Below are 27,707 nucleotides of genomic sequence, written 5' to 3' on the forward strand. Positions count from 1 at the left end.
CCCCAATCTCTAGCCATGGTTTGAGGTTACCATTATAGTGTGTCACGGCTGCCCTCTCAATATCCCTCTCGGGGTTGTATGATTATGTGATGAGACCAGGCGGCAGCACAATTAAATAACTTTCCATACTGCTTTGAATGTTTTTAAAAGACGGCACTGATTTATTTTAAAATAAGCAAAAGCCGGAGAGAGTGATCGGAGAAATTGGGGAAACTATGGAGAGGAAGACTAAAGTAGTTATTGTGGGAGGCACTGGCTACTTGGGTCAGCATTTGCTTCAAGCTTTTGCCGTCAACAATGGCAGAGATCGGTACGACGTCGCTTTCACTCACCACTCTTCTCCCCTTCCCCGCCGTTTGCTCGACGCATTCCTTCATTTCCCCGCGTTTCCCGTCGATCTCAAATCCGGTCTAGGCCTTAATTCCATAACCAAGGACTTTGGTCAGGTTTCGATTTCGTAATACTCTAGCTCGATTATGCTTATGTTCCCGTAGAAGTTGCTTCGATTTCTTCCAGATTCTAAGTTCCCTGGTAAAATGGCCATGAATCTGTGTATGTATTAGACTCTGTGGTCTGAAAACAACCTTTGTTACTTTTGATTTACAGCCTGATGTGGTCGTGAATTGTGCTGCTTTGTCCGTTCCTCGAGTTTGCGAGCAAGATCCAGATTCAGCCATGTCTGTCAATGTGCCTACTTCTCTTGTAAATTGGTTGTCAACTTTTGAGACAAACAACACCTTGTTGATTCATCTCTCTACTGATCAAGGTTAGTTATACCACTTGGCATTAGTTAGTGTTTAATCATCATGAGTCATGACTTCAGCTTTTCTACTCGGTTTTCGTTTTACTGTCTCAATTTCAGTTTATGAAGGTGTCAAGTCCTTCTACAAGGAAGAAGATGAGACTGTTGCAGTCAACGTTTATGGGAAATCAAAAGTTGCAGCAGAGCTCCTCATCAAGGATAAGTGTCAAAACTTTGCAATTGTGAGAAGTAGTATCATCTTTGGTCCTCAGACTCTATCACCTCTCCCCAAGAATCTCCCAATTCAGGTGCCTCTCAGCTCACACCTTCGCAGACTTACACTTGAGATGATTGAACTGGCCTTGAATCTGGTCTTCTTAATGTTTTTAGTGGATTGATAGCTCCTTAAAGATTGGAGAAACGGTAGAGTTCTTCCACGACGAGTTTCGTTGCCCCATTTATGTTAAGGACCTCGTAAATATCACTTTGAATCTAATAGACAGATGGGTTGCCTCAGGTAGATTCTTTCTCAATGAGTCTCTCTGTCTAATCTGCATCATAGTAGAGAAAATGTAGAAACAATCATAAGAAACATGTTGTTGCTTGCTTTCAGATCATAAACAGATGCAGCTGGTTTTGAATGCTGGTGGACCCGAGAGACTATCTCGTGTTGAAATGGCTCAAGTGGTTGCAGAAGTGGGAGGATACGACCTGTCTTTGATTAAACCTGTGTCTGCATCATCGGTATGTTTGTAAGGCAAGATTTCACTCAGCTGTTGATTCATTATTTGCAGATGAGTGAGTAAAAGCTGTATTCTCAGGTTGATCGAGGTGTGGTGTCACCAGCAGATATATCTATGGACATAACAAAACTGATTCAGACACTTGAGATCTCTCCAACTTCTTTCAAAGATGGTGTTAGATTAACCCTCCTTGAGTCTGAATCTCAAAACCTCCCATGATTGTTTATTTCTTTGAGTTCCCCTGCTCTTCTTACTTATTTTCTATGGGTAAAATCTCGGTTTGAGAAAACCAGTGTAAAACCAATATGATTGATTTTGGAATTAAGTTAACAATATTTGGTTCGAGTAACGGAGTAAGGAGAGTGAAACATGATGATGTTTATATAAATATAAAAGAAACGGCACGTAGTCTAGACACGCAAAGTCGATCCTTGTTCTTCCTTGGTCATTGGGGACTTGGCGGACAAAGAATGTTAGAAATTGGATTGGAGGAGACCACCCTGTAAACTTTGTTCTTTGTTTAAACGACGAAGAAGACGAAGACTACCTTCTCCTTCTCACGCAAACCCTAGATTACTGTTTCTTCTCTTTTCTTTTTTCACGTTTACTTTGACGCGAATCAGATTTTGCCTTTTGTACAATCTCTCAACCCCCAGAGATATTTTCTTTCTGGATTTGAATTTATCAGGTATGGTTTCATTTTCGGTTTGATTTGGTGATTCTTCTCTTAATTTTTCACGTTCTCGTTGTCTCTTGTGTGATTTGCTCTTTGGGCTCTTGGGAATGTTTTTCTCTCAGATGTTATTTCGGAATCGCTGTATAAAATTGTTTGAATTCACAGAATATTAGAATTGTAGTTGCAACAGTTGTTCTTATTGGGAATGATGCCGCAATCAGATCAACTCAATGATTAGAAGAATCTATTGGATTCCTAGCTTTAAATAAGATGCTTATGTTCATTTCTATTAAATGTTGCCACAAAAGAACACATTCGTTGCTGAATCGTTTTATCTTGTGATTTTCTGAGATAGAAATCTAAAATAGTTTTGTTCACAGGGTATTGGAGTGCTACAGATTTTTCACTGGTAGAGGTTATAGCTTGAGATAATATGACGACACAGAAACAGCAGCAGCAACAACACATTGTGATATTTACCACAGCTAGTATTCCATGGCTGACGGGAACTGCTGTTAATCCTCTCTTCCGTGCTGCCTACCTCGCAAATGACGGGGATAGACGAGTCACTTTGGTCATTCCATGGCTGACTGTTAAGCACCAAAAGCTTGTCTACCCAAATAACATCACTTTTAGTTCCCCATTAGAGCATGAAGCCTATGTCCGTCACTGGCTTGAAGAAAGACTCTCATTTCCTTTAGGCTTTGAGATACGTTTCTATCCAGGAAAGGTATAACTCTGCTTGCCCTTCCCCAACAATCTTCTTTTGGGTATCAAATAGATACTAATTCGTTTCAAGTGGGTGACTTCTCTTGTTCTCTTCACTTTCTCGTATTATATTGTGTTGAGTTCTATCCATACCTCTCCTGCTTTCCTTAACCATCACACCATTGTCAATCTTACTTCTCAGCCCATATATATTATCTTTCATTGTTCACAAAAAAAAAAAAAAATATATATATTATCTTTCATTATCTCACTTTTATCTGTACTTTTCTGTTAATATGGTATGTGATCTTTCTAACAGATGTCATTTATTTATGTGAAACCCTGTATTTAGGATCCCTTTTTGTATCCAATCTTTCATGGAGATAGATTATTTCTATTACTGTATGTGCTTTCTCCATCTGTCTTGCCTTTGTCTAATTCACATAAACTTGCCTATAATTCATGTCTTACTTATGTATGCATGATCATTCACATTATGTCGTACCCTTCTTATCACTAAATAGAACACCTCTGAATTTTTACATAACTATTATGGGGTTTCCATATTCTGCCACGGATATCATTTTCTCTCTTTTTGCGGGTGAACTAATGGTCACCCGTGAATGCTGATGTTATCTTTCTGAGTTTAGTTTCCATCTCACCCTGCTGAGTTTTCTTCAATGGTTTGACAGTAACTTATCTTATTGCAGTTTGCAACGGATAAAAGAAGTATTCTTCCTGTTGGGGATATATCTAACGCCATTCCTGATGAAGAGGCAGACATTGCTGTCCTGGAGGAGCCTGAGCATCTCACATGGTTTCACCATGGAAAAAAATGGAAAACAAAGTTCAACTACGTCATAGGGATCGTACACACAAACTACTTGGAATACGTTAAAAGAGAGAAACAAGGTCGTGTCAAAGCTTTTCTCCTCAAGTACTTAAATAGTTGGGTTGTTGGCATTTACTGCCACAAGGTAAACTTCTTTATAGCCAGGACATGGTGGATTGATTGCTAAATTTTGTATATGTTGGTATCTTAGTATGATTATCTAATGACTGGATTAAAATGAAGACAGTATATTGGCCTATGACCCGCCAGTATGATGTGAATCAGAACTCTTATTAATGAACTTTACTCCTGCAGGTAATCAGATTATCCGCTGCGACTCAAGATTACCCTAATTCTGTAGTCTGCAATGTTCATGGTGTAAACCCTAAATTCCTTGAGATTGGTCTGAGAAAACTAGAACAGCAGAAGCTCCAGGAACAGCCCTTCACTAAAGGCGCATACTACATTGGTAAGATGGTCTGGAGCAAAGGATACAAGGAGCTTCTTACACTACTTGAGAAACACCAAAAGGAACTCGCTGAGTTAGAGGTTGATTTATACGGTGATGGAGAGGACTCTGAAGAGATCAAAGAAGCAGCCCGAAAACTCGACTTGATGGTTAATGTATACCCAGGACGTGATCACGCCGACTCACTATTTCACAAGTAAGTCTAGTTTAACAGCCAAGTATGCATCATGTCCTTATATTTAGCTAAAGTAATGCCTCAACATCAGTTTTCCTTGCTGTCTATCGGATTCTGTTTATATAGCTTAAACTCTTACATCTTGTACTTCAGCTATAAAGTGTTTCTTAACCCGAGCACGACAGATGTTGTCTGCACAACAACTGCAGAAGCCTTGGCTATGGGAAAAATTGTAGTGTGCGCAAATCACATATCGAATGAGTTCTTCAAACAGTTTCCCAACTGCAGAGCCTATGACGATGGAAACGGTTTTGTTAGAGCCACACTCAAGGCTCTTGGGGAGCAACCATCGCAACTAACAGAGCAACAGAGGCATGAACTATCATGGGAAGCTGCTACACATCGGTTTATAAAGGCCTCCGATCTGAGCCGGTTATCAAGAGCTGATTCGAGCTTATCAAAGAGAAGTGTGTTTGCGTCGTCGTCGTTTAGTGTGGGGAAAAACTTGGAGGACATGTCTGCGTATATTCATTTCCTGGCGTCCGGATTTGAAACTTCAAGAAGAGCTTTTGGTGCTATCCCTGGAAGCTTGCAGCCTGATGAAGAGTTGTGCAGAGATCTTGGCTTGTCTCCTATGACTCCTTCCCCAAATAGTCTCAAGGAAGATTAACCATTGACTCTTGTGAACATGTAAATCATAATGTGTTTTTATTTTCTATATTTCCTGCCTGCGGATTCCAGGCGTTGTTTTGGGTGCATAATCAATGTACTTATTTGAATCATTCTAAAGGTTTGTAATGTTGATTGTTTACATTAAAATGAAAATTAGATTTGTACATATTCACATCAGATTTGTACATATTCACATCAGATTGACATTACCTCTCTTTTGCCTTCTTTTCCTCTTTTGTAGTTTTTCCCAGTGTCAAATGTGGTAAATTTGTATCTGGTTGGCTATAGTAAAACGGTGACGTATCGTGAGGGCAGTGTTCAAAACTTGTAACGGCTGGTTCCTTTAATAAGGAAAAGAAACCCTAATATGAGGAAATACGATAATTTGCTCAAAGTTGGCATAATCATTCCAAACAGAAAGCCCAACAAAAGAACCGTTGAAACCCAGTAGCCAAAGAAAACACAAACAACATCTCTCGTTTGCCGTTGGTCAAAGCTGAACACGTGGAGATTTCTAGCCTTACCGAGACAACACTCTTTTTCTTTTATGCAACTCTATCTTCTTCTTGTCTTAAACCAATGAAATGTTAATTTTCTGAGGCGACATTTATCATCAATCAGCTCGAGCGTTACAAGAGAGAGAGAGATGGCTAAGAGCAGTTCCACTAGAAACAAAGAGGCCAAGAAAGAAATACTCTTACCTGACTTGTGGGTCACTCACCACCAAGTCAATGGTAGCGGTCGACCTAATAATTCGGTATGTACATATTCATCTTCTGACTATTATTCCACTTCCTCTGCATTCATTACCACTATACGATGTTTTCTCATGCATTTACTTATCCCATCATCGCATCTCTCTACATATAACCTCTGGTGTTTGATTTGTGCTTTTCGGTTGAAATACGACATATATATGATATTGTTATCTTGATTTACGACTATGTTTGAAGAGCTTTTGAGGTTTAGTTTGTAACACACCTGGAATTGAGTCATTTTACTTACCTGAACAATCACTCTATTGGGAATTGCTAATATTCTTAAAGGCTAAAACACATGATTTTATGTCAAGATACATGTGTATATGTACTGTATATTGTGAGTTTCGCAACATTTTGGAATTTGTAGAAGTGGGATTATGTATCATCACACGAGTCTGATCGTATATTTTATTATTTACTTCCATTAGCAAATAGATTGCTAAACATTTAAGTAGAGTTAGAGATATTTTGCTGTTTAAAACCCTGTTACTGAAGCTAAAGTTCCACTGATATGCATGGCTCGTATACGTGATGTCTATTGAGTTAATTATGTGAAGCTCCGTAATTTGTCTTTTGCTTTGAGAGTTATGGGAATTGTTCATTGAAGAGATAGCAACAAATGCATATATATACAAGATGATGTTGGATTACATTTCTATTTTGCTAGTAATTAATGGCTTACATTACTTTGTTTTGGATTTGTTGACTAGAGCTATTAGATATTCTCACTGATCATTCAAACTATAATTCGACAGTAACGTCCAAGTATCTAACGACTTTAGATTCTTGTCTCAAACTGTAATCGTTCGTCATTGATACTTTATCCCTCACACTTGTAAAATCTATGGTGTACTGTTCATTAAACTAAGTTTTCTTACCTTTCGAGTTTCTGCTTCTTATTACAGTACTACATGAATGTAAGAACAAGACAAAAGTTTTACTCTAAAATAACATTCTACAGACACTTCCGTAAATTGGCGGATGAGGTAAACAAAAAGAAAGCACTCACCAAATCTTCTTTCTCATTGGCCAATGAACTTATTCATGTATACATATATATTTTTTTTGTTCATTACATCTGCAAGTCACATGATTACGTGAAGAGCGAAAGCTGGCTTAAGAGAGAAACAGCCGAGGAAGAGAAGGATCAAGTGTGTTCAAGGTGCAAAGAGATTGGACATAACTGCATTACTTGTCCTTATCCAATCATCCTCAAGATTGTAAGTCATATCTTTCATCATTCTCAGTGTTCTACTTATATAATTATCTATTGTATGGTTCATTTCGGAGAAAGATATATATCATGCACTGCACCCTCCCATATGAAGCTGGTGGTGTTCGTTAAATTCACCATATATATATAATTAAGAACACATTTTGATAAATGAATTGACTTTGCAGAACCCTTATGCGGGAACAAGGATTCGTAGGTGCAGTAGATGTCACTACCTCGGCCACAATGTCCGTACATGTCGTCGAGCCGTTTAATTAAAACTAGTTGTGTAATTCAACGCACATTTGAAAAAACTATTTTTTTGTTTGTGGTTTCATGTTTTGTCTGGCTAATAAAAACTTACTTGTTAGTTGTTAGGGTTACCGTTATTTTCCAACCCGTACTAACCCCGTTCTCACTAATACTATCCAAACTTTCCGACTCTTCATATAACAACATAAATTTTATATACTCTTTACGAAACAACATGTATTTTAAAAAAGCTTAATATTCATACCCGTCCAATCGAGACAAAGATTAACGATTAGTAAACCAGATTAAACCGTTAAATAGCGTTTACTGTTCACGTTTTGACTTCATTGTTTGGACGATAAAAAAAACATGTCCAATATGTCTTAATTGTCTTAATTTCACTCTTCAACAAAGAAAAAACGATCAATTGTCTTAATTCACTTTTCCACGTGCAAGGTAAGTATGCATAAATGATTGCACTACTTGTCCAATAGTCATCATGCTTACTGGTTAGTTAGTTTTTTTCATTGTTTTAGACTTATTAACTTTTTATCATTTTAAATTCACTTTTATTTTTCTTTCGTGATAATTCAGTTTAGATTTACCAATTTTTTTTATAAAAACTTAGGGCTTTATTAAATAAAATCAATTAAAGATTTTATAGATCTTTTCAGTTTGCTCTAATACAATAAAAAATCGTAGATATTGCCAAAAGAAAAAAATAAATATATTTTTAATTAAAGAGAGTTTTAAGGGCATAAAAAGATTTGGGTAGCCGTTACGGAAGGACGACAAATCTTTTTAATGAGTCTCTCCTCTTTCAACAATTTGGAGGATTCTTCTTTGCGATTTACTTTTCTCCTTTTTTTTTTTTCTTTTCCTTTCTCCTATTGAATCTCTCTGTTCTTATTTAAGATGAGATACGTAGTTGCTGAAACAATCATCATATAGTGTGGTGTTTGTTTTCGTTGGCTGATTAGGATTTTGGTGTTTAACAAAAAAAATTCGAGAAAGTATGACAGAAGAATATAGTGATTTGAGTCGATCAGAATCTGAGTATGATGATATCACCGCAGAAGTTACTCCTACGTTTGCAATTGACTCTCCCAGGTATGTTTTTTTTTATGTTCATACCCTCTTGTATCTCTTGGTTGTTTCTGACCCTTGTATAATTGTGGCTATTAATTATGATTTATGGATTTGAGGGGTGAATTGTATATATTTGATTGGTCGTTGGTGTGATGTTAATGAGCATTACTGGAGACCCATGATATATCTAATTTGAGGAATTGGAAGAAAACTATAATCAGTTTTAAGTATGTTATTCGTCGTCACCAACGATATTAGGCTCTCTCTCTCTTATGAATTTTTTTGTGGTTAAAGATACAAAAGAGTGAGTGGTGCTAAGAGAAGATCAACTAAAGGAGGATGGACTTCCGAAGAGGTACGTAGCTCAATGTTTCTTGTCGTTTCTAGTTTTGATCATGTTTTTGTGTGATTGAATTCTTTTTTCCATCATCTATCTACAGGACGAACTTTTGACCAATGCTGTGCAGAGGTACAAAGGGCACAACAGCTGGAAAAAGATTGGTAATTGATCCATCGATCTATATATATTTTTTGATTGATTTGTCATGATCATGTGATAGTTATATATACCCGGAAACCTATATATATTATTGTATCTATGTCTTTGGTTTAGTTGAGAGTGTTCCTGGATTGAAAGGCAAGAGGAACGATGTCCAGTGTCAGCACCGCTGGCTAAAGGTTCTTGATCCAAGCCTCTACAAAGGACCTTGGACTAAAAAGGTATCTTTTGGTTCCCTTCTTGGTACATATGCTAGCTACGATGTCTCCTTACTACTTAGTGATCATATCTCTTGCTATATATTCAGGAAGATGAACTCTTGAGTAAATTGGTTAATGATCATATAAAGAATGATAAGCCTCAATGGTCCAAAATTTCAAAGCAACTCCCTGGTCGCATTGGCAAGCAATGCCGTGAAAGGTCTTTTACGTACATTGTTTTTCTTTTCACATTTCGTTCAATTTTATGCATCACTTGATCGGTCTACATAGTTCCATTAAGCTTATTGTTATGTTATGTCTTTGTAGGTGGCATAATCATTTGAACCCGACTATTAAAAAGACTGTGTGGACTAGAGAAGAGGAACTCATTCTCGTTCAATCACAAAGAGAACACGGCAATAAGTGGGAAGAGATAGCCAAGCTCTTGCCTGGAAGGTTAATTTGTCCTTGATTAAATGACATATAAAAAAATATCACCTTTGCTTGCTTTTTCTTTCTCTGAACTCTTGGTCATGGAATTAAACTAACAGGACGGAGAATAATATTAAGAACCACTGGAATTGCTCAGTCAAGAAGAGACTGGAGCAGTTTCCTAGTAACCTCGTCTCTGATGTCTTATATGATCCTAGACCTCATGGTTTTGAATACAACTTTTTTAATCACAAAACATTACAAATGGAGGAAGCTGCAACGAGTACTCAATGGGATTCCTTAGAGTTAACTTTAGGACCCATGAATTGGAGGAGCACTCCTTCGTCCACAAGCTCTCTTAGAGGAGATGATACAATCTCATCATCATCACTAGAATCTGATTGGTCAAGTCCCAAAGGTAAGGGTGAAATATATATCAGTGGACACCTTTTATAATTGATTATCACATGTTCTAACAAGTACTCTATTTATGTAAAATACGTTTCAGAGAGTACTGTAGAAACTCCACAGCACAATAACGAGAATGGGTGCATACAAGAAGTGAAGAAGATAAAAGAGAGACTGAGAATGGCTGCGAGTACTTTCAACACACCTTCCATTATCTCCAAAAGAAGCTCCCCAACATCATCAGGTCTGAAACGGCACAGACAAAAAGACGACACCCAGTTTCATGTAGATGCTAGAAGTCACAAGTCAAGTGAGGAAGTACACTCAAATATTTCAACTTCTCCTTTCTCCAAGTACAGACTTGCGAAACGTAACACTTGCTCTGGCTCAAAACCCTTGGAGAGGCGTTTAGATTTCGACTTTATGTGACCAAGAAAGTGCAATTTGATTTTTTTTTAGCTTTGGACCTTTGGTACTTTGGAATCATCAAGTTTAATAACTCATTAAAACTTTGATTTAACTTTCTTGATGTACAATTGCTAAACATAATAAATAGGTTTTATGTCTTTTTATTCTGAATTATTCATATTATTAAATATTAATGTAAAACATAATAATTAGGAAGAAAGAAGGAAGCTTCTCCACTTTCTATGTACCTAATTTCTCATCACCTTCCTAGTTTCCTAATTCTAACTTCAAAACAAATAAAAAAAAAAAAAGCTAAAAACCCTTTAAAAGACCCTTATATATATGTTACATACAGCTACAAGTTTTACTCGTGGAAGGAAACCATATTGTCTAGATCATGAAATTCAGGAAAGATCATCGAAGAAGCGAAAGAATGAGTCGTAAAATAGAGATCACGGGGATATCGGCGGAGGATCTCGTCTACAAGAAAAGACGGGTGAAAAAGAACGCCTACGTTGCCTTCGACACGGCAGGGAAATATATGAAACAGCCGATGAGAACGAGCGTCGACGAGATCAGTGGGAATTATCCGATGTGGGAGGACAAGCTGGAGACGGAGTTCTCGCCGGGGAAAGAAGCGGTTACGGCGACGAGTGTGATGTACGTGCAGGTTCTCTGCCGGAGTTCAGCTGGGGAGGATCACTGCGTGGGAACGGCACGTGTCCCTGTTAAGGATTTTACGGGAGAATATGCGCCGGAGGGTTTTTTGCACTGTCTCAGTTACAGATTATGGGACGAGTCTGGCTGTCGTAACGGGATTGTCAATTTCTCCGTTAGGATTCTTCCCGATAAATCAGATCTTAAATCCCGTCTCCGTCCGTTTTGGTTACGTTAAATAATGTTTGCTATTATCTATCTACTCTCTAGGTTAACTAATAATTGTCGATATTTTTTATATAACTTTACTCTTCTTTTTTTTTTTTATAATTAGCAAAATCAAAATCCTTACTGATTGGTTTATTATGGTTTTCATTGGTTTTGTTGTTTCGGTACATAAATGTTCGGTCTAGCCAAACAAACCATACATTGATAGATGACAATGGTTATATTGTGTATTACTTGTGTATGTTCAGAAAGACACACCAATCTTTTCATCCAGAGGACAGTAAGTGATAATCTACCAATTAAACCATCGTTCGTGTGTATATATTTTATCAACCAAAGAATTGTTGCGGTTAATGTTTATGTTAAGAATAATTAAGAACATGATATAAAAAAAAAAAAAAAAAAAATTAAGAACATGATATATGTGTCGTCGTTACGTTCAGAAAGACAGGCCAAACATTTCCATTGAGAAATCATTAAAACAGCTTATTTAAATGATAGTCTATATATCAACTCAAGCCATTGGTTTTGTTTAGGTTCCGAATGCCGGTAAGACTGAACCGAATACAGGTAATATCGTATTTTGATCTTGCTAAGAAGTAAGAAGACACACGTAATGCAGTCTCTGTAATCAACATTTAAACGGCATGGAGTTTCATGTGCTTGTTAGATGGGCCTTAATCATAGACGAAAATTGATATAAATGGGCCGTATACCTACCTTATCAGGATAAAACAGTTAAAACGGTCTAAAGTGTGTCGTTTGTGCTTAATCTAGTCGCACGCTGTGTCGTTTACATGGATAAAACATGTGTTGCAGTCTCTGCGTCAAACATAGAAACGGCAGCAAAACTGTCAGGTTCACCTACACAGTACACACAGACCGTGATGAGTTGTTAACTCCTCTAGCTGCGTTTCTATTCTGGTCAGACGAGACGAGACGAGAATCGGAGATGAATCCCCAAACCGATAAGGTGGTGAGAAGGACGACGATGGTGGCGACTGTTGTTGCTTCCTACTTCCTCTTAACAGGCGATTACGGTCCCGAGCCAAACGTTCTTGATCCCGTGAGTTCCCATTTCTACTCTAAATTATTAAAAGTCTCTCTGTCTGCGCTAAATTGATTTCGTTTCCATGAAAATCTGGATGGGAACTCGTTTCTGTTACCCTTTTTTCTTTGTAGAGAGATGAGTGGCCTTCTTAGTTAGTAATACTCGTTTTTGTCAAATTGGAATCAGAAGTTCGTCGTCTATTTGGGGTGATTCTTAACATATGATAGATGTGCTTTCTGGCTGAGACTTTGGTTGGTGATTCCGAGTGTGGAAATCACTTGCTTGATCCATTGTTTGTTTGGTTATAGGGATTGCATATTTTCGGTGGGATATGTTACATGATGAGATTTCTCAGCCATTTTACTCTTGGAAATGCTCAACCTAAAGTGTTTATGCAAATCTGGATTAGAACTCGTTTCTGTGTTTATGCATTATTATGTCTTCGTAGATTAGCTTTCTGATTGAGATTCGGGGTGATCTATCATCCATTGTATGTATGTAAGTATGTATAATGTATTCGGGATGAACTATTGTTGGTGGGTTATTTAACATCATCATAGAAGCTGCCCCCATATGAATAATGACACTTATGTTCTCTTCTTGATATGCTTTACCTAAATTGGCGTTTTTACAGATCAAAAGGATAATATTATCAGCACAAGATTCTGTCAAGCAATTCATCTTTGGACCAAAGAAAGAACCATCTGGGAAAGAACAATCTGACAATGCTAAATGAATATGTAGTTAGTTATAACTGTCAATCTACTTTTTGTAATCAACGAAAGTGTAATAACCCTTATCTTTTTTTTTTTCTTTCTAGTAACAAGTTTAAATCTCCTCCATAGTACTTGCACAATCAAAGTTCATGTTGTTTTAACCCAACCTAGTCATTCACCAATGTACATGCGAAATCTGTCTAGAATTACATATTAACAACTCGGCACAAATCTTTCTTAAGAAATACTAAGGAGAACCTAAACCTGAAGCAGAAACAGATCTACCAGTCAGTTAATTCTTCGCCTTCTGAAAGCCGGGTGAATGGTAACGTCCAAAGAATCGAGTTTGTCGATACCCTCTATACACTCTCGGATTCTCTTTACTACTTTGGGTATATTCGCAGCGTTCCTTGACATTATTTCCTTAAGCCGAATTATTTTCTCTCTAGAGTCTTGCTCTTCAGTTCCCACCACAACAGGTGCTTGTGTTTCTGCATATAGAAAAAGAAAAACACCAATGATTGGTTGATTTGATTTAGCATACTGATAAGAGAGGAAGAAGACAAGGATCACTGCAGGCTCTTAAGTTTTCTCTAACAATACTATGAACCGATCTCAAACAAAGTCTCTTATTGAATTAAAATATACTTATGTTCTTATTTTCTGCATTAAACAAAACACCGCAGGTTGGTTAGTATAGCATACAAATAAGAGAGGGCGATGACAAGAATCACTGCAGGCTCTTATGTTTCTCTACAATACTGTGAAAACCTTCTTCAAAACAGAGTTTCTTATGAACAATACAATGGGAACATAGCAGAAGACGCAAACGACATAAAGACTCTAGCTTTGAGCTAAAACTTCACAAACCAAGTTGTACAGTGTATTGATTAATTCATCAACAACTTCCTTACGCAACTTATTACTCTCACACTTGACTCTGCAAAGATTGTACATTTTGGAGTTTAAGTAGATATTTTTAATGCAGCCAATATACGACTCTTACATGTAAACCATTCTTCCAACTGATACATGACAATGTAAAAAAAATACAGTCATAATGCAAGCAAATCATAACTAATTATCCGTTTTGAGCAATATGTACAGAAGCCTAAAGACATTTAAAGCATGAATCCAAACACACTTCGGCTGTTTAGACTAGCCCTAAATTTATTTCGACATCCTTATAAATTACTCTACTCAAAAAAGGTGGTAACCCAAATTGATTGATGAACTAATACAAAAAAGGGAAGAAGGAACCAGCCTGCGATAGAGAGGTAAGACGACGAAAGAGGATCCAACCGAGAATCGATGTTGGGTATGTGAGATGAAAGCGCAGAGTCAAGGGTGTTCCTGAGATGGTCCGGTAGGGTTTGCCTGTACTCGGAAATCGTCTTGGCCATCTGCTTCACATCTGACTCCAATTCCTCCAGATCTCCTTCATCGATGTCAACTTCCGGATCTAGAGCCATGGATTCCATCAACTGTTGTTGAAATTTGTGATTCTCCGATGGATACCTCAAGGTTCAGTAGAGAGAGACTACAGAGGTTTCTTTTTTCTTTTTTCTTTTTTTTCTTTTCGCTTTTCAAAATTGAGGAGCGTCTTATTAGAATAACGTTATCGGAGATTTATCTATTAAAACGACGTCGTTCGCTCTCGACTTGAAGCTCTTTCTATTTAGTAAACACATAAATTAAAATGAATCCCAATTTGAATTTTCATTTTTGTTGAAACAGTATCACAGTTTACAACAACAAACACAACTTATGTATAGACAGACCCACTCTCGAAGGAAATATCTTTTTTTGGGTAAAAATCGAAAACCATATTCAAATGACCCGAGACACACTCGATGACAAAAAAAAAAAAATGACCCGAGAGTCCGAGACACACTCTTTGGAATGTGACAAGATTGGTGCAACAGATGCAGCAATTCTTCTCTCACTATCAATCCTATTACTTCAGAGCTTGGCCCCGAAGGAGGGCTTTATAGTCACAGCTTCTCTTAGCAAAGCTTCTTGCGTCAAAGATACCACCAGCTGCACACAAATTATCAACTATATATGTACTTTCTTTACCACCTTAAAAATTAAAAACTAGACCTCAATTGTGCAGATATTTTTAGGGCTTTGTATTCTACTTAATGGGAGCTTGAAAACTACATTAGTTTCTTCATTCTTCGAAACAACAACGTACCTGCCCCTTTCTGTTAAACATTTTTCCAGTGGCAAAACCACGGCTTTCGAACGCTGTTGGACTCACTATCTGCATAATGAAAATGTTGTAAGTATATTTTCCTTGCTCAGAGTTTTCATTTCTAAAGGATTCAGTCAGACCTTTGACAATATCACTAAAAGTGTTGTGGTTTACTTCTTTTAACATGATAAACACGAAGATATAAATCCAGAAGGGGTAGATCTATAAACTTCACGAATATCAGCTAAACAAGCAAGTTGTTCTAATCTATAGTTATCAATGTTTCTACCTGCCATGTGGGTCTTCTGAAACCCAACCTGACAGGCGTCTTCAAACAAAAGACACACCATATTAATATAAAGCTCCATGGCCCGAAACAACTCAAAGTTTCGCAAAGTGTTTACGCAATTTTTAGTTTCACCTAAACAAACATTTGGATTTCTACCAGTAATAACTTTTCCTTCTTAATAAAATTTTCTCACATTCTTCAGAAAAAAAAAGAAGACATAAGCTTTTCTTACCACAAATAGCAACCAATCATCAGCTCTTAGCGATCGGTGGAACCACATCCTGCAAACAAACATAAGAAAAGTAAGAAACAATTACTTGATGCATTATTTTGAAGATGCTAAAATCTAGATTTTCGACGATAGACCAGGCATGTAATTATGTGTGCGCCTGCGTGTACATATATAAATTACGTGGTTTGGACATATTTTATGGGAATAGTACAACCTCAGACTTCGCTATAAGAAAATTAAAATTCTTACGAGTGGTCCAGGCTAAGAGCAGCTACACTCATGCCCTCTCTGCGGTGAGGGTTTAAACTGATAGAGGCGAATATCAAATCTGAAGCAAATGCAACCACAGATCTGTATAACAATGCCGGGGACAAGACAATTAGAAAGTCTGCAAGAGATATATCATATATGTCTCAACAACCCCCTAGTTTCCAATGGTAAGATAATCTGGATTACATTTCAACTATAAAAACTGGTGATACTTAAATACCACTAATAGGTGAACTCCTTAGAACATTAAAAGGTTAACATTACAATTCAAAATCGTATAGATCATATAAATGAATTCGAGTTTTTAGGTGACTTTCAGCTTAACACCACTGAAGTAGAGTTGCTCACCTGTGCAAAGCTTGATCATCATCAGAAAGTTTTCCCTTTGCTCTAAACCAATATTTCAGTCTGCAAGATGATTTCAGGAAAGAAATGTTTAGTTTTTATCAGTACCCACTTAAAATTTTAGTTTTAATGTTTAAGAGTGACAAAATGAAATACGCGATATAGTCAACAAAATTGATTTATTTAGGAGTTAAACAACTAGGTTAACCTTGGAGAAGACTTTGGCTGTTTAGAAGAATCCTTTGGCTCACAAAATCGAATATCTATAGGGAATGGAACATTAATTTCAGATGCAACTTTGTCTCGGTAATCCCTGAAATGAAGAAACAATTTAGAAGTGTATCACTCTGAGTTCTTGGAATAATTCGTCAGGCAAAATACTTCCACATACCTAGGTAGCAGAGGGTCAGTGACAAGCCGTTCAAGCAACTCCTCCCTGGGTAGAAGCTGCAGTCGATAGGGATGAAAATGACAATCATCGCAATTCATTATAAGCCTCAAAGTAGGAGAAATGATTTACCGTTTCAGGAGTTGGTGTGTGAGGCATAGTCGACTCCTGGTGAATAAAACCTTGTTGCTTTTTCTGTAAAACCAAATAAATAGATAAAGAAGTTACAAGGTATTTATTTGTTGTGCTTAAGCGTGAAAAGGCTATTGGCTCATTATGACATAGAATAGAAGCCTAAAGATCCATAATGAAATATTTCACGAAAATATAGCATCTTACCTGAAATGAAGCGAACAAGGTGAATATGGTTTTTCCTTTCTGTCTAGCATCTACTCTTCTGGTGGCAAAGTTGTTGCCGTCACGTAAGCGGTTTACTTCAAATATGATGGGAACTGCAAAAGTAGCAAACTATGATAATTTGCAAAGAGGAACAGATATCTGAGGTCCAGAGGAATCCGAAGAAAACAGCTGGCAGGGTTTTCAGATAGAGAGCGAAAACAATCGTTTGCTTGCAAAAGCACATTAAAAGTATGCCTTACTATTGATATCTCCAACAAGAAGGAAATAGGAATGAAAATTATGGACTATCTTCATAGTTTCAACAGTTTTTGATGCTGCGGCAAGTGCCTGCGAAGTGAAGGCAGTTGTGTCACAGTGATTACTAGTTATTTCGATTTCGTGAATAAATAGCACATAACAAGCTATATATGCAATTGAATGATCAGCAGGGTTAATAAATACCTGATGTAGCCTTACATGAGAAAATTTCATACCTGTCCAACTAACTGCCCTCCATAAACCTTCCCATAGGTTGGAGCATTGGGTGGAGTGAACCCCCGGAATACATTCAACTACAAGAAAGAAATTCTTCAAATAAGAGATTCCTCAATTTTACTGGCAGAGAAAGAATGTTTTAAAAAGCTACAAGTAGTATGTATTGTATGAGGTGAACATAAATTTGAATAAATGTGAAATGAAAAATGCTATAATTCTGATAACACAGAATGGTAAATATTAATGGCTAGAATGAAGGCTGTTGAGGGCAGATTCGTACATCTAGTGGTTCTAGATACAATATCTGTTCCACAAGACAAAGTGTCTCAAGTTTCTTATCTGAATCCCGGAACGGTATTGTCTCAAGCAAAGCACGATGATCAGACATCAACAGTAAGCAGGTAAGCTGCAGGGAGAGATATAAAAACAGTACTCAGTTTGATACTACCGCTTAGCATACCATGAGCTCAAGGAAAAGAAGGCAGCCTAAGGAAAGATGAGATAACGTTTAGCAAACACCTCTGACAGAGCAACAACATCTGCTGAATAAACATCCCCAAAAATACCTGTATAGGGATTTTTAAAAGCCAATTCAAATTAAGGAACCACACTTGCAAAAAACAACATAAACACACTGAAATTGGAGAATGTCCAATATTAAAAGAATCATCCTCTCACCATGGCCGAAGCAATCAAATCGTTTCAACAGGGACTCAGGACAGCTTTCCTCTCCGGCTGATCTCAGAACCTGAGCCTGCAAAAGATAGTTTTAAAAAAGGCCGTTGCAGTATACTTATTCTATCTTCCTATGGAGATAAAACAAGTAAATATGCACCTGTCCTTGTAAGAGAAAATAAACTCCATCCACATCTTGATTTTCACGAACCACATAATCACCTCTGTCTGTGAAGCACATAGACAAAGAAGATCACAAAGTGGAAAAACATAAGCTCTGTTTCTAAGAATAACTGCTTAGTGCTTACACTCAAGAACACAGAGTGAATACAGACCAACAAAATCCCCAATCAAACTGATGAGAACAAAGTCAAAATCCAAGAATCATGGAGATCACTAACCATAACGCTTAAACACAACGACTTGGGAGATTCGCTTCAGAGAAGAACTAGGTAACCGCTGCAACAAGGGCACATTCCCAAGGAACTCGACAACTACAAACCAAAGCAACCAACCATTTAAAAAATCATTCAAAATCGTGGAGAAAAACTCTCAGCTTTCAACATCTCTCACTGATTTCTCCGGCTATAGAACAACGGAAAAAGATATCGGAAATACCTGATTCAGTGTTCATGATGAAGTGACCGGCGAAGTCAGAACCAATCTCTGACCAAACCAAAATACAAAATACAAAATTATCCAGTACCCTACGGGTATACGATAGTCGGTATACAATAATTTCGAATCGAATTTGATTTTTTTAACCAACTGGGGAAAACGTGTTAATCATGTCCCAATACTGACAAATTTAATGGGCCTACAGTAAAAAAGCCCAACAACTTTTATTAACATTGAGGGACCCCATCCGCTGTCTCTCACACAAAAGTTTCTTACACTTAGCCCAGATCCGTCCGACACTTTGCGAAATACGAAATTGCACGTCTTTCTTTTGATTCTGTCTCCGCTGTTCTTGATGCTAATGGAATCTTTCGAGCATCTATGGTGAGTAGATTCTTTCTCACAACAACTCTTTTCATCGTCTCGTCATACGAACTGTGGTTGACTTGAACTTTTCGCAGTTAACAAATCCAACTTGTCTTCTCTCTCTCTCTCTAACTCGTGTCTTCTTCAGCGCCAAAAGAAATGATTGAACTCATTTGATGTTAGAAGTTGTTCTTTTTACAGTTGTCCGTGATGGTTTCGGACACAAATCCTAGAACTCAGCTTGATCCGACCAGCTTATGATTCTGTCTTTTTCCTTACAGCCCCTTGATCCACACTGAGTAATCTTGTGTCAGTGGGTTCTGCTTGAAAAACCCGATCCCATTGCTACAAAAATATCCCAATTAAGTATATAATGCTTGCTTGCTTCATAGGTTCTCATGTCGATGCTGTGTTGCCTTCCCGTACTTGAATGTGTATATTGCTTGGGTTGTGCCCATTGGTTGTGGAAGAAATGTCTATACACAGCAGGTCACGAGAGTGAGAATTGGGGACTAGCTACATCAGAGGAGTTTGAGCCAATCCCTAGGATCTGCCGCTTGATCTTAGCCGTGTATGAGGAGGATCTTCATGACCCCATGTGGGCACCTCCTGGTGGCTATGGGATTGACCCACACCATGTTATTCTGAAGAAAGACTATGATCAGACTGAAGGCCGTGTGACGCCTTACATGATCTACTTGGATCATGACAATGGCGATGTCGTCTTGGCCATTAGAGGGCTTAATTTGGCTAAGGAGTGTGATTATGCTGTTCTGCTTGATAACAAACTTGGACAGACCAAGTTTGATGGAGGTTATGTACATAACGGGTTGTTAAAGGCGGCCATGTGGGTTTTTGAGGAGGAGCATATGGTTTTAAGGGAATTACTCGAGGCAAACCCAAGCTATTCATTGACGTTTGTTGGGCATTCACTAGGTGCGGGGGTTGTGTCTTTGCTTGTCTTATTCGTGATTCAGAACCGGGCTAGGTTAGGGAACATAGAGAGAAAGAGGATCAAATGTTTTGCTATTGCTCCTCCAAGATGTATGTCTCTCCATCTAGCAGTGACATATGCAGATGTCATAAACTCGGTTGTTCTTCAGGTATGATGATTGTCTAAATTGGCCTCCATCGACTCGCTTAGGTTGCCTCTCCTCTTCTGATCCATTTTACGTGCTGCTCTGAATAAACCAGGATGATTTCTTACCTCGTACTACCACAGCTCTGGAGAATGTCTTCAAGTCAATTATCTGGTAAGAAAATAGTATGAATTTTAAAAAAACCAGTTATTGAATTATTAGCCTAAGTTTACAAGATGAAGAAGAGAATAATCTCATGCTCTTGTTTACATTTTAAACCTTCAGCTTGCCATGCTTGTTGTGTCTCACATGTTTGAAAGATACATTGATATTCGAGGAGAAAAAACTCAAAGATACAAGGCGTCTATATTCTCCTGGTAGATTATACCATATCGTTGTGCGCAAGCCGTTGAGGTATTCATTCATTATTTATACTTGTGTGCTTCAAAACCGTTTCTTTAACTCGAATACGATTTAAAGTGAAAACCATGCCCTTGGTGCAGATTAGGAAGATACCCACCTGTTGTGAGAACAGCTGTCCCAGTTGATGGGAGATTTGAGCAGATTGTTCTCTCCTGTAATGCAACGGCGGATCATGCCATCATCTGGATTGAAAGGGAATCGCAGAGAGCTCTCGATGTGAGTACCTTAAAAATGTATTTTCCTTTCATAGGAGATCTTGATATCTGACAAATCGCCTTTCTGTGTGGTGAACTATTTTCAGTTAATGCTGGAAGAGGACCAAGTTATGCAGATTCCAGTGGAGCAGAAAATTGTGCGCCAGAAATCGATTGTTGAGGATCATGACGAAGAATACAGAGCGGCTATAATGAAGGCAGCTTCTCTGAACATCCCCATGTCTCCATCACCGTCTTATGGAACATTCCATGATACAGAAGAAGGAGAAAGCTCTGCAGGATCAGGCATGGAAGGATCCCCGTCTCCGTGGTCCTTCAAAGAAATGAGAAGAAAATGGAATCAATTCAGAGATTGTCATTTTCCTGTAAATGACGGCAGTGGTCATACGATCTTCAAGGAAAAGGAATCTGCAGCTTTGTTGTGTGATCAACAAGCATGAAAATCTTGTCGTAGACTCATAGGTGTACATGTAGAACCTAGGATATAGAACCAGATACGCAAAGTAGATGAAAAGTCATTATTCGAGCTCTTTTTGTTTCACATATGTGCTTTTGCGAGCAAAATTTCTTAAGAAATCTCAATGGATATCACTTATTTGTTATATTATATACACTGTTCATTTGACAAGCTCGCTTGTTTTTAACTACAACAGTAATCTTGATTTTGACTCCATCCAACTTTGCTATGCTGAATTGCTAAGCCAAGCCATGACGTTCCATTAGTGCCAGTGTTTTTAGTAGCATGATTGACTACATACATCTTCACTCGGATTTGGTCTCTAGTGTCCTTGGAGCTACACCAAGATCTGGAACGGCTTCACCTGCAAGTGAAGGTGACACCATGTTATAAAACCTTGAGGAGACACTAAAATCTACTAGGAGTACATGAAACGACAGCTATACCATGCATGCGTTTGAGGAATCTCTCAAACTCTATGAAGTTTTTAGATTCCATCAGAGTTGGGTTAAGCCTCAGGTAAGTGAAACAAGACAAGTGGCGACCATCAGGATCAGTAAGGGGCTTTGCGTTTTCAAGTATCTTGTTATAACCTTCTCTGTCATAACAAGGAAGAGCATTTTCACTAGCAACAGGTATACCAGCATCCCACGCAGCATTCAGCACCTGAAAATTAACATGAAATCAACATTTGCAAGTTAAGAATTAAAGCCTAAGTTGAAAAAAATTTTACCTGCCAAACTAGACCTTCTGGATCTGCCAGAGCCTCAGGAAAATCCTCGTGTTGATCAAGTGTTCGTAACTCCACACATGTAAAGTTGAGAGCAGCATCATGTTTCTTGAACATTGCAGCTATTGGACCATAGCCATCACGGTTTGAGGAGTTGTAGAAGCCAGCAGTGAGTTCAGCAGCATGACTAGCTGTTTTATACCACCAGTGTATACCTGATAGCTGATTTCCAGAAATTGAATGACAAAAAAAGTTCAATTAGCACCAGTAAAAAAAAATATGGTTAAATATAGTTCACTTTCCCCACATATAGAGCTTTCTTTACCTTTGCAGCAATGCAATTTCCTTCGAAAGCCAAATTTGCCATACCAAGAACACGGTCACCATGGTCAATCAGAACTCTTGAGTACCAATTAAGAAAAAATCTACCATAGTAGCTGTCGTAATCGCCTCCATCGCGAAAAAATCCAGTCCCATGAGGTGTTGAATTATAAGTTTCTGTGTTATCAGGTCCTCTGCCCCAAAAGCTGTGGCCTCTTACCTCTGCAGCCTCCTTTAAGCTCTTCATCAAATATTTATCATAACACTGCTCAGAGAGGAGAGAGCACAGCAGAGAATATAAATTGGTAAGTAAACTGTAAACTAAAAAAATTACTGGTCGAAATAGAAAAAGAAGATAGAAGATAGCTCTGTATGCTTCTGATCCATCTAAAGTATTACCTGGAATTCACCAATACCAGGATATTTCCACCCAAATTGTGCAGGGTATGAAGGATACCTCAGCTCCCCACATGCACCTAGTCCAACTTCAATTTCAGAGATGATTTTATCCTCAAAGAATTCATCAAATTCCACCCGAAAGCTTCGCATGTAATCAAAGTAAACCTACAATTTTAGGAGGATTACTCATATCAAAGTTTCATATGGTCTTCTAAAGGGAAAATAAATGATCACTGAACTAAAAATTCTATCATGATAACTTTGATATAGAATATTGTTGGCATAGAATAAAGCCACACCTCCAAAGCAGTCCGTCCTCTTAAAACCCGTTGCTTATCGATTCCCCATGTAAGGCATTCGGTGTTACGCCTGCCTTCTCTGTCAGTGAAGTATATGTCAGGATTGCTTTCGCCAATTTCTCTAACCCACTCAGGAAGTTGTATGTGCACATCATCTCCAACATTGCCTCCACATTCGTGGAACGACATAACAACCTGAAGTCAATTTAAGTCAAGAACATGGAAAAGGTTCATCTCAAGTGTGCATATCATTCCACTAAACCGATCTCAGCAAGCAACTCAGCTATATTATTAGTCAGAGCACAACAACAAAGATTGGACAATGTTTCATTATATGCGACCAGTTTAGAGGGCAAAATGATGAATGGATGCTTGTGCACCACATCCACCATAAACAAGGAGGGAGATCCAGGGACACAAACTTCAGGTGTGAGGAAACTGTTTCGAGTGATGCCTAATGATATGAATATACATACCTGAATCTTAAGTCCAAGGTCACGTATCATCTGAAAGAGTTTCTTGTAACCACTCCAATTGTAAACCTGTGGTGTATGAGCCTCCACAATTCCCCACCAGCAGTCAAGCATAACACCATCAACGTTAACCGACTTCAAGGTTCTTAAGTGATCCAGAAGCTCTTCCGGTTCCACCACTTCTGAGTTCATATCAATGACTCCCAGCTATATCATTCAACAGCGAAATCAACCAAACACTCATCGAAACAAAACAAAACAAAAAGAAAGAAGAAGACTCACTGGTAGCATAACATATACAGGAACATAAGCTGTGCCGGTAAAATCACGCTCTTCGACATGCACAATTTCTTCATCAACCTTTCAAATTAAGAGTAATCCATCAAAAGAGATCCACAGGGGATTGTGGTAAGGATGAGTGAGCTAAGAGAAATCTATCAAAACGCACTTACGAGCTGGTCAGTAGAATCTTCGTCATCAACGGAATCATCTTCAACTGGAACTGGCTGATCCTCCTCCTCCTCCGTACTCTCTTCTCTCTGTTTCACCTTGGCAGAAACCAACGACCTAGCACCAGAAAATGTAGAAACACCACGCCAGTCTCCAACGCTAAACGGTAAAGAGCTCCGAGCAGATACTTTCGCCGGAGCTCCGAGCTTCAAGCTCACTGGAATGACAGTGTGATTCAACCTAATCGCCATTTTTACTAAAACAAAAATATCTCAATTCTGTAAGCACCAATTATTACTATTATACAGAGACTTTCGTGGCATTGAAAAAAAAAAAAAAAAAAAACCCACGTGAAGCTGTACTGTAAAAAGGGGCTAACGCTAAATATTCATGGATCCAAGAACCATTGGTTCAAATCAATTTTGAAAATTGTTTCAGGATCCACTCAGATCCGTTGGGTAGAAGAAGAGTTTTGTATTTTACCACTTTTTATCACCCACGTGGCAACACATTACACGTCGGACAACTTGCGTGCGTGGCATGTTTATTAATGGGCTTTCTGAGAAAATCTTATTGGGCCCGTGAAGTCAATATCTCTCTCAGGTCTCTGTCTTGTATTAAAAAGCCCTAATGCGCTCGCTACTATAATAGTAAATGAGCTACACACAGTTTTATCAAATCTCCACATTTTTTTTTGGTAATAATATTATTATCATCCAATGTGAATAAATTGGTTACTATATTGTATTTTTTTTTTAAAATGGTTGGATTGTACTTGCACGAGTGTGTGTGTAATTTCTTAATCTAGTAGGCGATTATATATAGATACATGATTGAGATCAACGATGTATGTGTTACATGTATAATTTACTAGTATTAATCTGAAGACGTGCATAGTAGTGGAAAGTGTTAATGTCAGTTGTGTCGTCTCACTAATTAATGCTCGATGTCTCATGGTCTCTGTCTCTGCGTCGACGTAACAAAATCATTGAGGCTTTAAATTTTGAATTTCACTATGTTATCTTCGTTTGTATTTACTCTCATAAATTAAATTAACTCTCGTAAGTCGTAACTTTCTTTTTATTTATTTCCCCCCCTTCCTCTCTTTGTCGTGTTTATTTCGTTTAAAAACAAGATTCGAAATACAAATTTCGTTTAGTTTAATTGTTGCAAATATTAGTTATGTACTGTTATGTTTTTTTTTGTCTTTAAAAAAAAAAAGACTAGCTAAAGCATTTGAAAATAAAACTAATTAGTGGTTTCTATGAAATACACAAACATGTATATGTAAACACAAACATTTATATATATATATATATATATATATATATATATATATATGGCAATAGTGAGTGAGTGAGTGAGTAATGGTGTCAACAGAAGTAATTTTATAGAAATTAAACACAAAGTTTTGTCGTTATGGAAATAAATGTGCATGCAAACCCAAACAAGTGGTAGCGTTTTAGTAAATAATGATGTGTGTGTGTGTGTGGGGGCTTCGTGGGATAGAGATGGATCAATTATTATTTTCACGAGTTTCTTGCCTTCATTTTAGCTTTTATATACCTCTCTCTCTCTCTCTCTTCTGATCGTGCCATCAATTTTATTATATACTTTTTTTTACTGCCCACTTGGGTTCTGTTTTTTCACTTTCTTCGGACAAAACAGTGCTTTTAATTTGATTGATGGTAATAAACAAATGTGTTACGATCGGTATTATTATTTGATGTCCCGCGACTGATTTTTTTTTTTTAATAAGAATGTAAATATCATTTCAAGAAATGAAAAGTTTAAGATGTGAATCCTAAATATATGGTTCCATGCCAAAAATAAGGTAAAAAAACATGGAAACATAAACATTCGAGCTTCAAATCATCACTAAAACTATAAACGGTGGAGTTTATGGCAAGGTTATGAAGTGAACTCGATAAAGAGACTCCCTTAAGCAAAATATGGCAATAAGCAAGAGTAATAAGAAAAAGAGATACAATGACGAGAGACGAGAAAGCGAGGCGGAAGTCCCTTCAACGTGAGCCCGAATCAAAGAAGAAGCGGAGCTACACGAGATTGATTTATCAGAGGTCTTAATAAATAATAATGGTATAGTATAATAATGTATTATGGTTTTATAGATGCGGGTGAAATGCGCATTTTTATCAAAGAAACTGGAATCTTCATTATCCAACTAGTATATTCCATTTTCTTCCAACTACGTATTCTTAAGTACACATTCTGTTTGTCATTTAGTATTATTAAAGATCGATTTAATACAAAAAGAAATTATCATCTACATTAATGTGAGCAGAGACAAGAGTTTCGTTTTTGTTGTTGTTGTTAAGAGTATGCTGATGATACGTTCTATTTCTACACGACGAGATAAAACCCTGACATGTGGTATTAACTATTTTGTATTAACATGCAAGAAGAACCAACCAAATACTGATATGTGCCGGCACCCCATACGATATTTTTAATTGATCAGATAAATCCAAGAAAATACCTCCCAAAAAAACTAAGAAACAATAGACGAAGTTCTCATATTAGAAATGTCCATGGAATGAATCCCTGACTCTGTTATTTTCAACAAACATTTCTCGTATTGTATTTTCGAATACATGCATAAATTTCCTAATATTACTTAATTAGACGTAATAATTTCTTTTACGCATAAAGGGTTTTTATTTTACTATATCTTATAAGAATAAACGAATTTTGTAAGGTTAACGTGTTTTTATTCTGTCTCTTATTGGACGTAAACTACTAGACGACTGCAATAAAATCATCAAAAACATTAATCATCGTGGATCGAAAATTTCCATAATTATCAGTTATCACGATAATTCCGATATCATATAGTGAATTTCAAAGCATCTAAAAGACTAAAACAATTGGCAAAAGGGATATAGTAGATTTGCACTAAACAGTTTTAATTTATGTATATATATATCCATGTATAACGCAGACGACCAAACACCTATAGTATAATATAGTACCAAAGTACTAACTAAACTTTTGACTAATAGAGAAGAAAAATTAAATACTATATTGAATCTTTCTTTTGGCATTATTTTCAGCATCACTTTATTTACAGAATATTTTACCTTGGGTTTCACCAAATAGAATCCACCACATGTATTGTATAAAGATGAGTCACTCCAAAAACCAAGATCATGACCCAAGTCAACCACACAAACTCTCTCTCTCTCTCTCTCTCTCTCTCTCTCTCTCTCTCTCTCTCTCTCTCTCTCTATATATAGAGAGATTTATATATTTGTTTTTAGTATTGTTTTAGAAGTTAGAAATACGGAGTTTTTAGAAAGGGGGAAGAGATAAATGAGAAGGAAAATAGTTAGAGAAGAGAAGTGACAACCGTGGATGGAGCACAACCACGCATCTCATCTCTCTATAGTAGTATTACAAGTGATTAAGAGTGGGATGTTAGTGCAGTACTACTACTAGGGAATTATGAGAGCTAGTGTCTAATAAAGGTAGTACTCGTATGTGCACAGTATAGTATTAGAACGTCGACTTGCAGGTCAGGACACTAGGGGTGGATTAATAGAAAAGATTAAAGTAGAGACGCAATGATTATCATTTTATGATATATGTATGATGTGCATAGCTAAAAAGAATACAATGAGTCTAATATATATTTGATCATAGGATGGTGCTTTAGTGTGGAACTAGATGATCATGAGCAGAGAGAGATTGAGCGA

The 27,707-nt window shown here is 37.4% G+C and overlaps 10 protein-coding genes across 11 annotated transcripts; 7 read left to right on the forward strand and 3 right to left on the reverse strand.

The window, feature by feature from the left end:
• Positions 1–49: 49 nt before the first annotated feature.
• Positions 50–1,834, forward strand: LOC17884270 (methionine adenosyltransferase 2 subunit beta). The gene is made up of 6 exons (XM_023780748.1): positions 50–446; positions 607–766; positions 863–1,050; positions 1,133–1,259; positions 1,356–1,486; positions 1,564–1,834. The coding sequence occupies exons 1-6, from the start codon at positions 216–218 to the stop codon at positions 1,702–1,704; spliced, it is 978 nt and encodes a 325-aa protein (XP_023636516.1). The 5' UTR covers positions 50–215; the 3' UTR covers positions 1,705–1,834.
• An 80-nt stretch (positions 1,835–1,914) lies between these two features.
• On the forward strand, positions 1,915–5,183 carry LOC17881824 (digalactosyldiacylglycerol synthase 2, chloroplastic). The gene is made up of 5 exons (XM_006287592.2): positions 1,915–2,173; positions 2,542–2,891; positions 3,580–3,846; positions 4,017–4,366; positions 4,499–5,183. The coding sequence occupies exons 2-5, from the start codon at positions 2,595–2,597 to the stop codon at positions 5,013–5,015; spliced, it is 1,431 nt and encodes a 476-aa protein (XP_006287654.1). The 5' UTR covers positions 1,915–2,173; positions 2,542–2,594; the 3' UTR covers positions 5,016–5,183.
• Positions 5,184–5,658: 475 nt separating this feature from the next.
• Positions 5,659–7,339, forward strand: LOC111830205. The gene is made up of 4 exons (XM_023781767.1): positions 5,659–5,774; positions 6,684–6,764; positions 6,864–6,998; positions 7,180–7,339. The coding sequence occupies exons 1-4, from the start codon at positions 5,664–5,666 to the stop codon at positions 7,264–7,266; spliced, it is 414 nt and encodes a 137-aa protein (XP_023637535.1). The 5' UTR covers positions 5,659–5,663; the 3' UTR covers positions 7,267–7,339.
• An 893-nt stretch (positions 7,340–8,232) lies between these two features.
• On the forward strand, positions 8,233–10,443 carry LOC17883625 (transcription factor MYB3R-2). Its single transcript, XM_023781337.1, has 8 exons — positions 8,233–8,353; positions 8,627–8,687; positions 8,773–8,833; positions 8,946–9,052; positions 9,139–9,251; positions 9,359–9,487; positions 9,583–9,881; positions 9,972–10,443. The coding sequence occupies exons 1-8, from the start codon at positions 8,259–8,261 to the stop codon at positions 10,298–10,300; spliced, it is 1,194 nt and encodes a 397-aa protein (XP_023637105.1). The 5' UTR covers positions 8,233–8,258; the 3' UTR covers positions 10,301–10,443.
• Positions 10,444–10,712: 269 nt separating this feature from the next.
• On the forward strand, positions 10,713–11,174 carry LOC17882556 (BON1-associated protein 2). The gene has a single exon (XM_006289356.1). It carries the CDS (start codon positions 10,713–10,715, stop codon positions 11,172–11,174), a length of 462 nt encoding a protein of 153 aa, XP_006289418.1.
• Positions 11,175–12,079: 905 nt separating this feature from the next.
• LOC17883161 lies at positions 12,080–13,055 on the forward strand. The gene is made up of 2 exons (XM_023780957.1): positions 12,080–12,230; positions 12,850–13,055. The coding sequence occupies exons 1-2, from the start codon at positions 12,117–12,119 to the stop codon at positions 12,949–12,951; spliced, it is 216 nt and encodes a 71-aa protein (XP_023636725.1). The 5' UTR covers positions 12,080–12,116; the 3' UTR covers positions 12,952–13,055.
• Positions 13,056–13,060: 5 nt separating this feature from the next.
• On the reverse strand, positions 13,061–14,502 carry LOC17881117. The gene is made up of 2 exons (XM_006288810.2): positions 14,196–14,502; positions 13,061–13,422 (listed from the first exon to the last, which is right to left on the reverse strand). Exons 1-2 carry the CDS (start codon positions 14,410–14,412, stop codon positions 13,220–13,222), a joined length of 420 nt encoding a protein of 139 aa, XP_006288872.1. The 5' UTR covers positions 14,413–14,502; the 3' UTR covers positions 13,061–13,219.
• A 123-nt stretch (positions 14,503–14,625) lies between these two features.
• Positions 14,626–18,864, reverse strand: LOC17881051 (acyl-CoA thioesterase 2). Its single transcript, XM_006289408.2, has 17 exons — positions 18,780–18,864; positions 18,563–18,655; positions 18,322–18,389; positions 18,165–18,240; positions 18,006–18,052; positions 17,767–17,892; positions 17,486–17,563; positions 17,252–17,339; positions 16,992–17,104; positions 16,785–16,847; positions 16,656–16,711; positions 16,473–16,577; positions 16,268–16,327; positions 15,899–16,000; positions 15,650–15,698; positions 15,129–15,197; positions 14,626–14,971 (listed from the first exon to the last, which is right to left on the reverse strand). Exons 1-17 carry the CDS (start codon positions 18,793–18,795, stop codon positions 14,894–14,896), a joined length of 1,287 nt encoding a protein of 428 aa, XP_006289470.1. The 5' UTR covers positions 18,796–18,864; the 3' UTR covers positions 14,626–14,893.
• Positions 18,865–19,069: 205 nt separating this feature from the next.
• LOC17881107 lies at positions 19,070–21,469 on the forward strand. Of its 2 annotated transcripts, XM_023780659.1 has the most exons (6): positions 19,070–19,163; positions 19,347–20,248; positions 20,340–20,398; positions 20,510–20,638; positions 20,728–20,863; positions 20,949–21,469. In XM_023780659.1, the coding sequence occupies exons 2-6, from the start codon at positions 19,544–19,546 to the stop codon at positions 21,300–21,302; spliced, it is 1,383 nt and encodes a 460-aa protein (XP_023636427.1). In that variant the 5' UTR covers positions 19,070–19,163; positions 19,347–19,543; the 3' UTR covers positions 21,303–21,469. The 2 variants fall into 2 exon arrangements, with proteins under 2 accessions (XP_023636427.1, XP_006289545.1); XM_006289483.2 differs by having other exon boundaries at positions 19,086–20,248.
• On the reverse strand, positions 21,433–24,315 carry LOC17883487 (beta-amylase 2, chloroplastic). The gene is made up of 9 exons (XM_006287364.2): positions 23,994–24,315; positions 23,824–23,901; positions 23,545–23,748; positions 23,069–23,263; positions 22,770–22,934; positions 22,375–22,635; positions 22,053–22,271; positions 21,766–21,985; positions 21,433–21,683 (listed from the first exon to the last, which is right to left on the reverse strand). The coding sequence occupies exons 1-9, from the start codon at positions 24,240–24,242 to the stop codon at positions 21,625–21,627; spliced, it is 1,650 nt and encodes a 549-aa protein (XP_006287426.1). The 5' UTR covers positions 24,243–24,315; the 3' UTR covers positions 21,433–21,624.
• Between the last annotated feature and the right edge of the window lie 3,392 nt (positions 24,316–27,707).

Source organism: Capsella rubella, unplaced genomic scaffold (assembly GCF_000375325.1).
Source record: "Capsella rubella cultivar Monte Gargano unplaced genomic scaffold, Caprub1_0 scaffold_6, whole genome shotgun sequence".
NCBI classification, from domain to species: Eukaryota; Viridiplantae; Streptophyta; class Magnoliopsida; order Brassicales; family Brassicaceae; genus Capsella; species Capsella rubella.

Coding starts and splice junctions, on each gene's coding strand:
- LOC17884270 (XM_023780748.1), top strand. CDS start 216: ATGGAGAGGAAGACTAAAGTAGTTATTGTGGGAGGCACTGGCTACTTG. Junction 447..606: donor TAACCAAGGACTTTGGTCAG/GTTTCGATTTCG, acceptor TTTGATTTACAG/CCTGATGTGGTCGTGAATTG. Junction 767..862: donor TCATCTCTCTACTGATCAAG/GTTAGTTATACC, acceptor TCTCAATTTCAG/TTTATGAAGGTGTCAAGTCC.
- LOC17881824 (XM_006287592.2), top strand. CDS start 2,595: ATGACGACACAGAAACAGCAGCAGCAACAACACATTGTGATATTTACC. Junction 3,847..4,016: donor TTGGCATTTACTGCCACAAG/GTAAACTTCTTT, acceptor TTACTCCTGCAG/GTAATCAGATTATCCGCTGC. Junction 4,367..4,498: donor GCCGACTCACTATTTCACAA/GTAAGTCTAGTT, acceptor CTTGTACTTCAG/CTATAAAGTGTTTCTTAACC.
- LOC111830205 (XM_023781767.1), top strand. CDS start 5,664: ATGGCTAAGAGCAGTTCCACTAGAAACAAAGAGGCCAAGAAAGAAATA. Junction 6,765..6,863: donor TCCGTAAATTGGCGGATGAG/GTAAACAAAAAG, acceptor TACATCTGCAAG/TCACATGATTACGTGAAGAG. Junction 6,999..7,179: donor ATCCAATCATCCTCAAGATT/GTAAGTCATATC, acceptor TTGACTTTGCAG/AACCCTTATGCGGGAACAAG.
- LOC17883625 (XM_023781337.1), top strand. CDS start 8,259: ATGACAGAAGAATATAGTGATTTGAGTCGATCAGAATCTGAGTATGAT. Junction 8,354..8,626: donor TTTGCAATTGACTCTCCCAG/GTATGTTTTTTT, acceptor TTGTGGTTAAAG/ATACAAAAGAGTGAGTGGTG. Junction 8,834..8,945: donor CAACAGCTGGAAAAAGATTG/GTAATTGATCCA, acceptor TCTTTGGTTTAG/TTGAGAGTGTTCCTGGATTG.
- LOC17882556 (XM_006289356.1), top strand. CDS start 10,713: ATGAGTCGTAAAATAGAGATCACGGGGATATCGGCGGAGGATCTCGTC.
- LOC17883161 (XM_023780957.1), top strand. CDS start 12,117: ATGAATCCCCAAACCGATAAGGTGGTGAGAAGGACGACGATGGTGGCG. Junction 12,231..12,849: donor AGCCAAACGTTCTTGATCCC/GTGAGTTCCCAT, acceptor GCGTTTTTACAG/ATCAAAAGGATAATATTATC.
- LOC17881117 (XM_006288810.2), bottom strand. CDS start 14,412: ATGGAATCCATGGCTCTAGATCCGGAAGTTGACATCGATGAAGGAGAT. Junction 13,423..14,195: donor GTCTTACCTCTCTATCGCAG/GCTGGTTCCTTC, acceptor TTCTATATGCAG/AAACACAAGCACCTGTTGTG.
- LOC17881051 (XM_006289408.2), bottom strand. Junction 17,893..18,005: donor ATGTTGTTGCTCTGTCAGAG/GTGTTTGCTAAA, acceptor CTCTCCCTGCAG/CTTACCTGCTTACTGTTGAT. Junction 14,972..15,128: donor TGTTTAACAGAAAGGGGCAG/GTACGTTGTTGT, acceptor ATTTGTGTGCAG/CTGGTGGTATCTTTGACGCA.
- LOC17881107 (XM_023780659.1), top strand. CDS start 19,544: ATGTCGATGCTGTGTTGCCTTCCCGTACTTGAATGTGTATATTGCTTG. Junction 20,399..20,509: donor GTCTTCAAGTCAATTATCTG/GTAAGAAAATAG, acceptor TTAAACCTTCAG/CTTGCCATGCTTGTTGTGTC. Junction 20,639..20,727: donor GTTGTGCGCAAGCCGTTGAG/GTATTCATTCAT, acceptor CCCTTGGTGCAG/ATTAGGAAGATACCCACCTG.
- LOC17883487 (XM_006287364.2), bottom strand. CDS start 24,242: ATGGCGATTAGGTTGAATCACACTGTCATTCCAGTGAGCTTGAAGCTC. Junction 23,264..23,544: donor ACCTTGGACTTAAGATTCAG/GTATGTATATTC, acceptor AATTGACTTCAG/GTTGTTATGTCGTTCCACGA. Junction 22,636..22,769: donor CTGGTATTGGTGAATTCCAG/GTAATACTTTAG, acceptor CTCTCTGAGCAG/TGTTATGATAAATATTTGAT.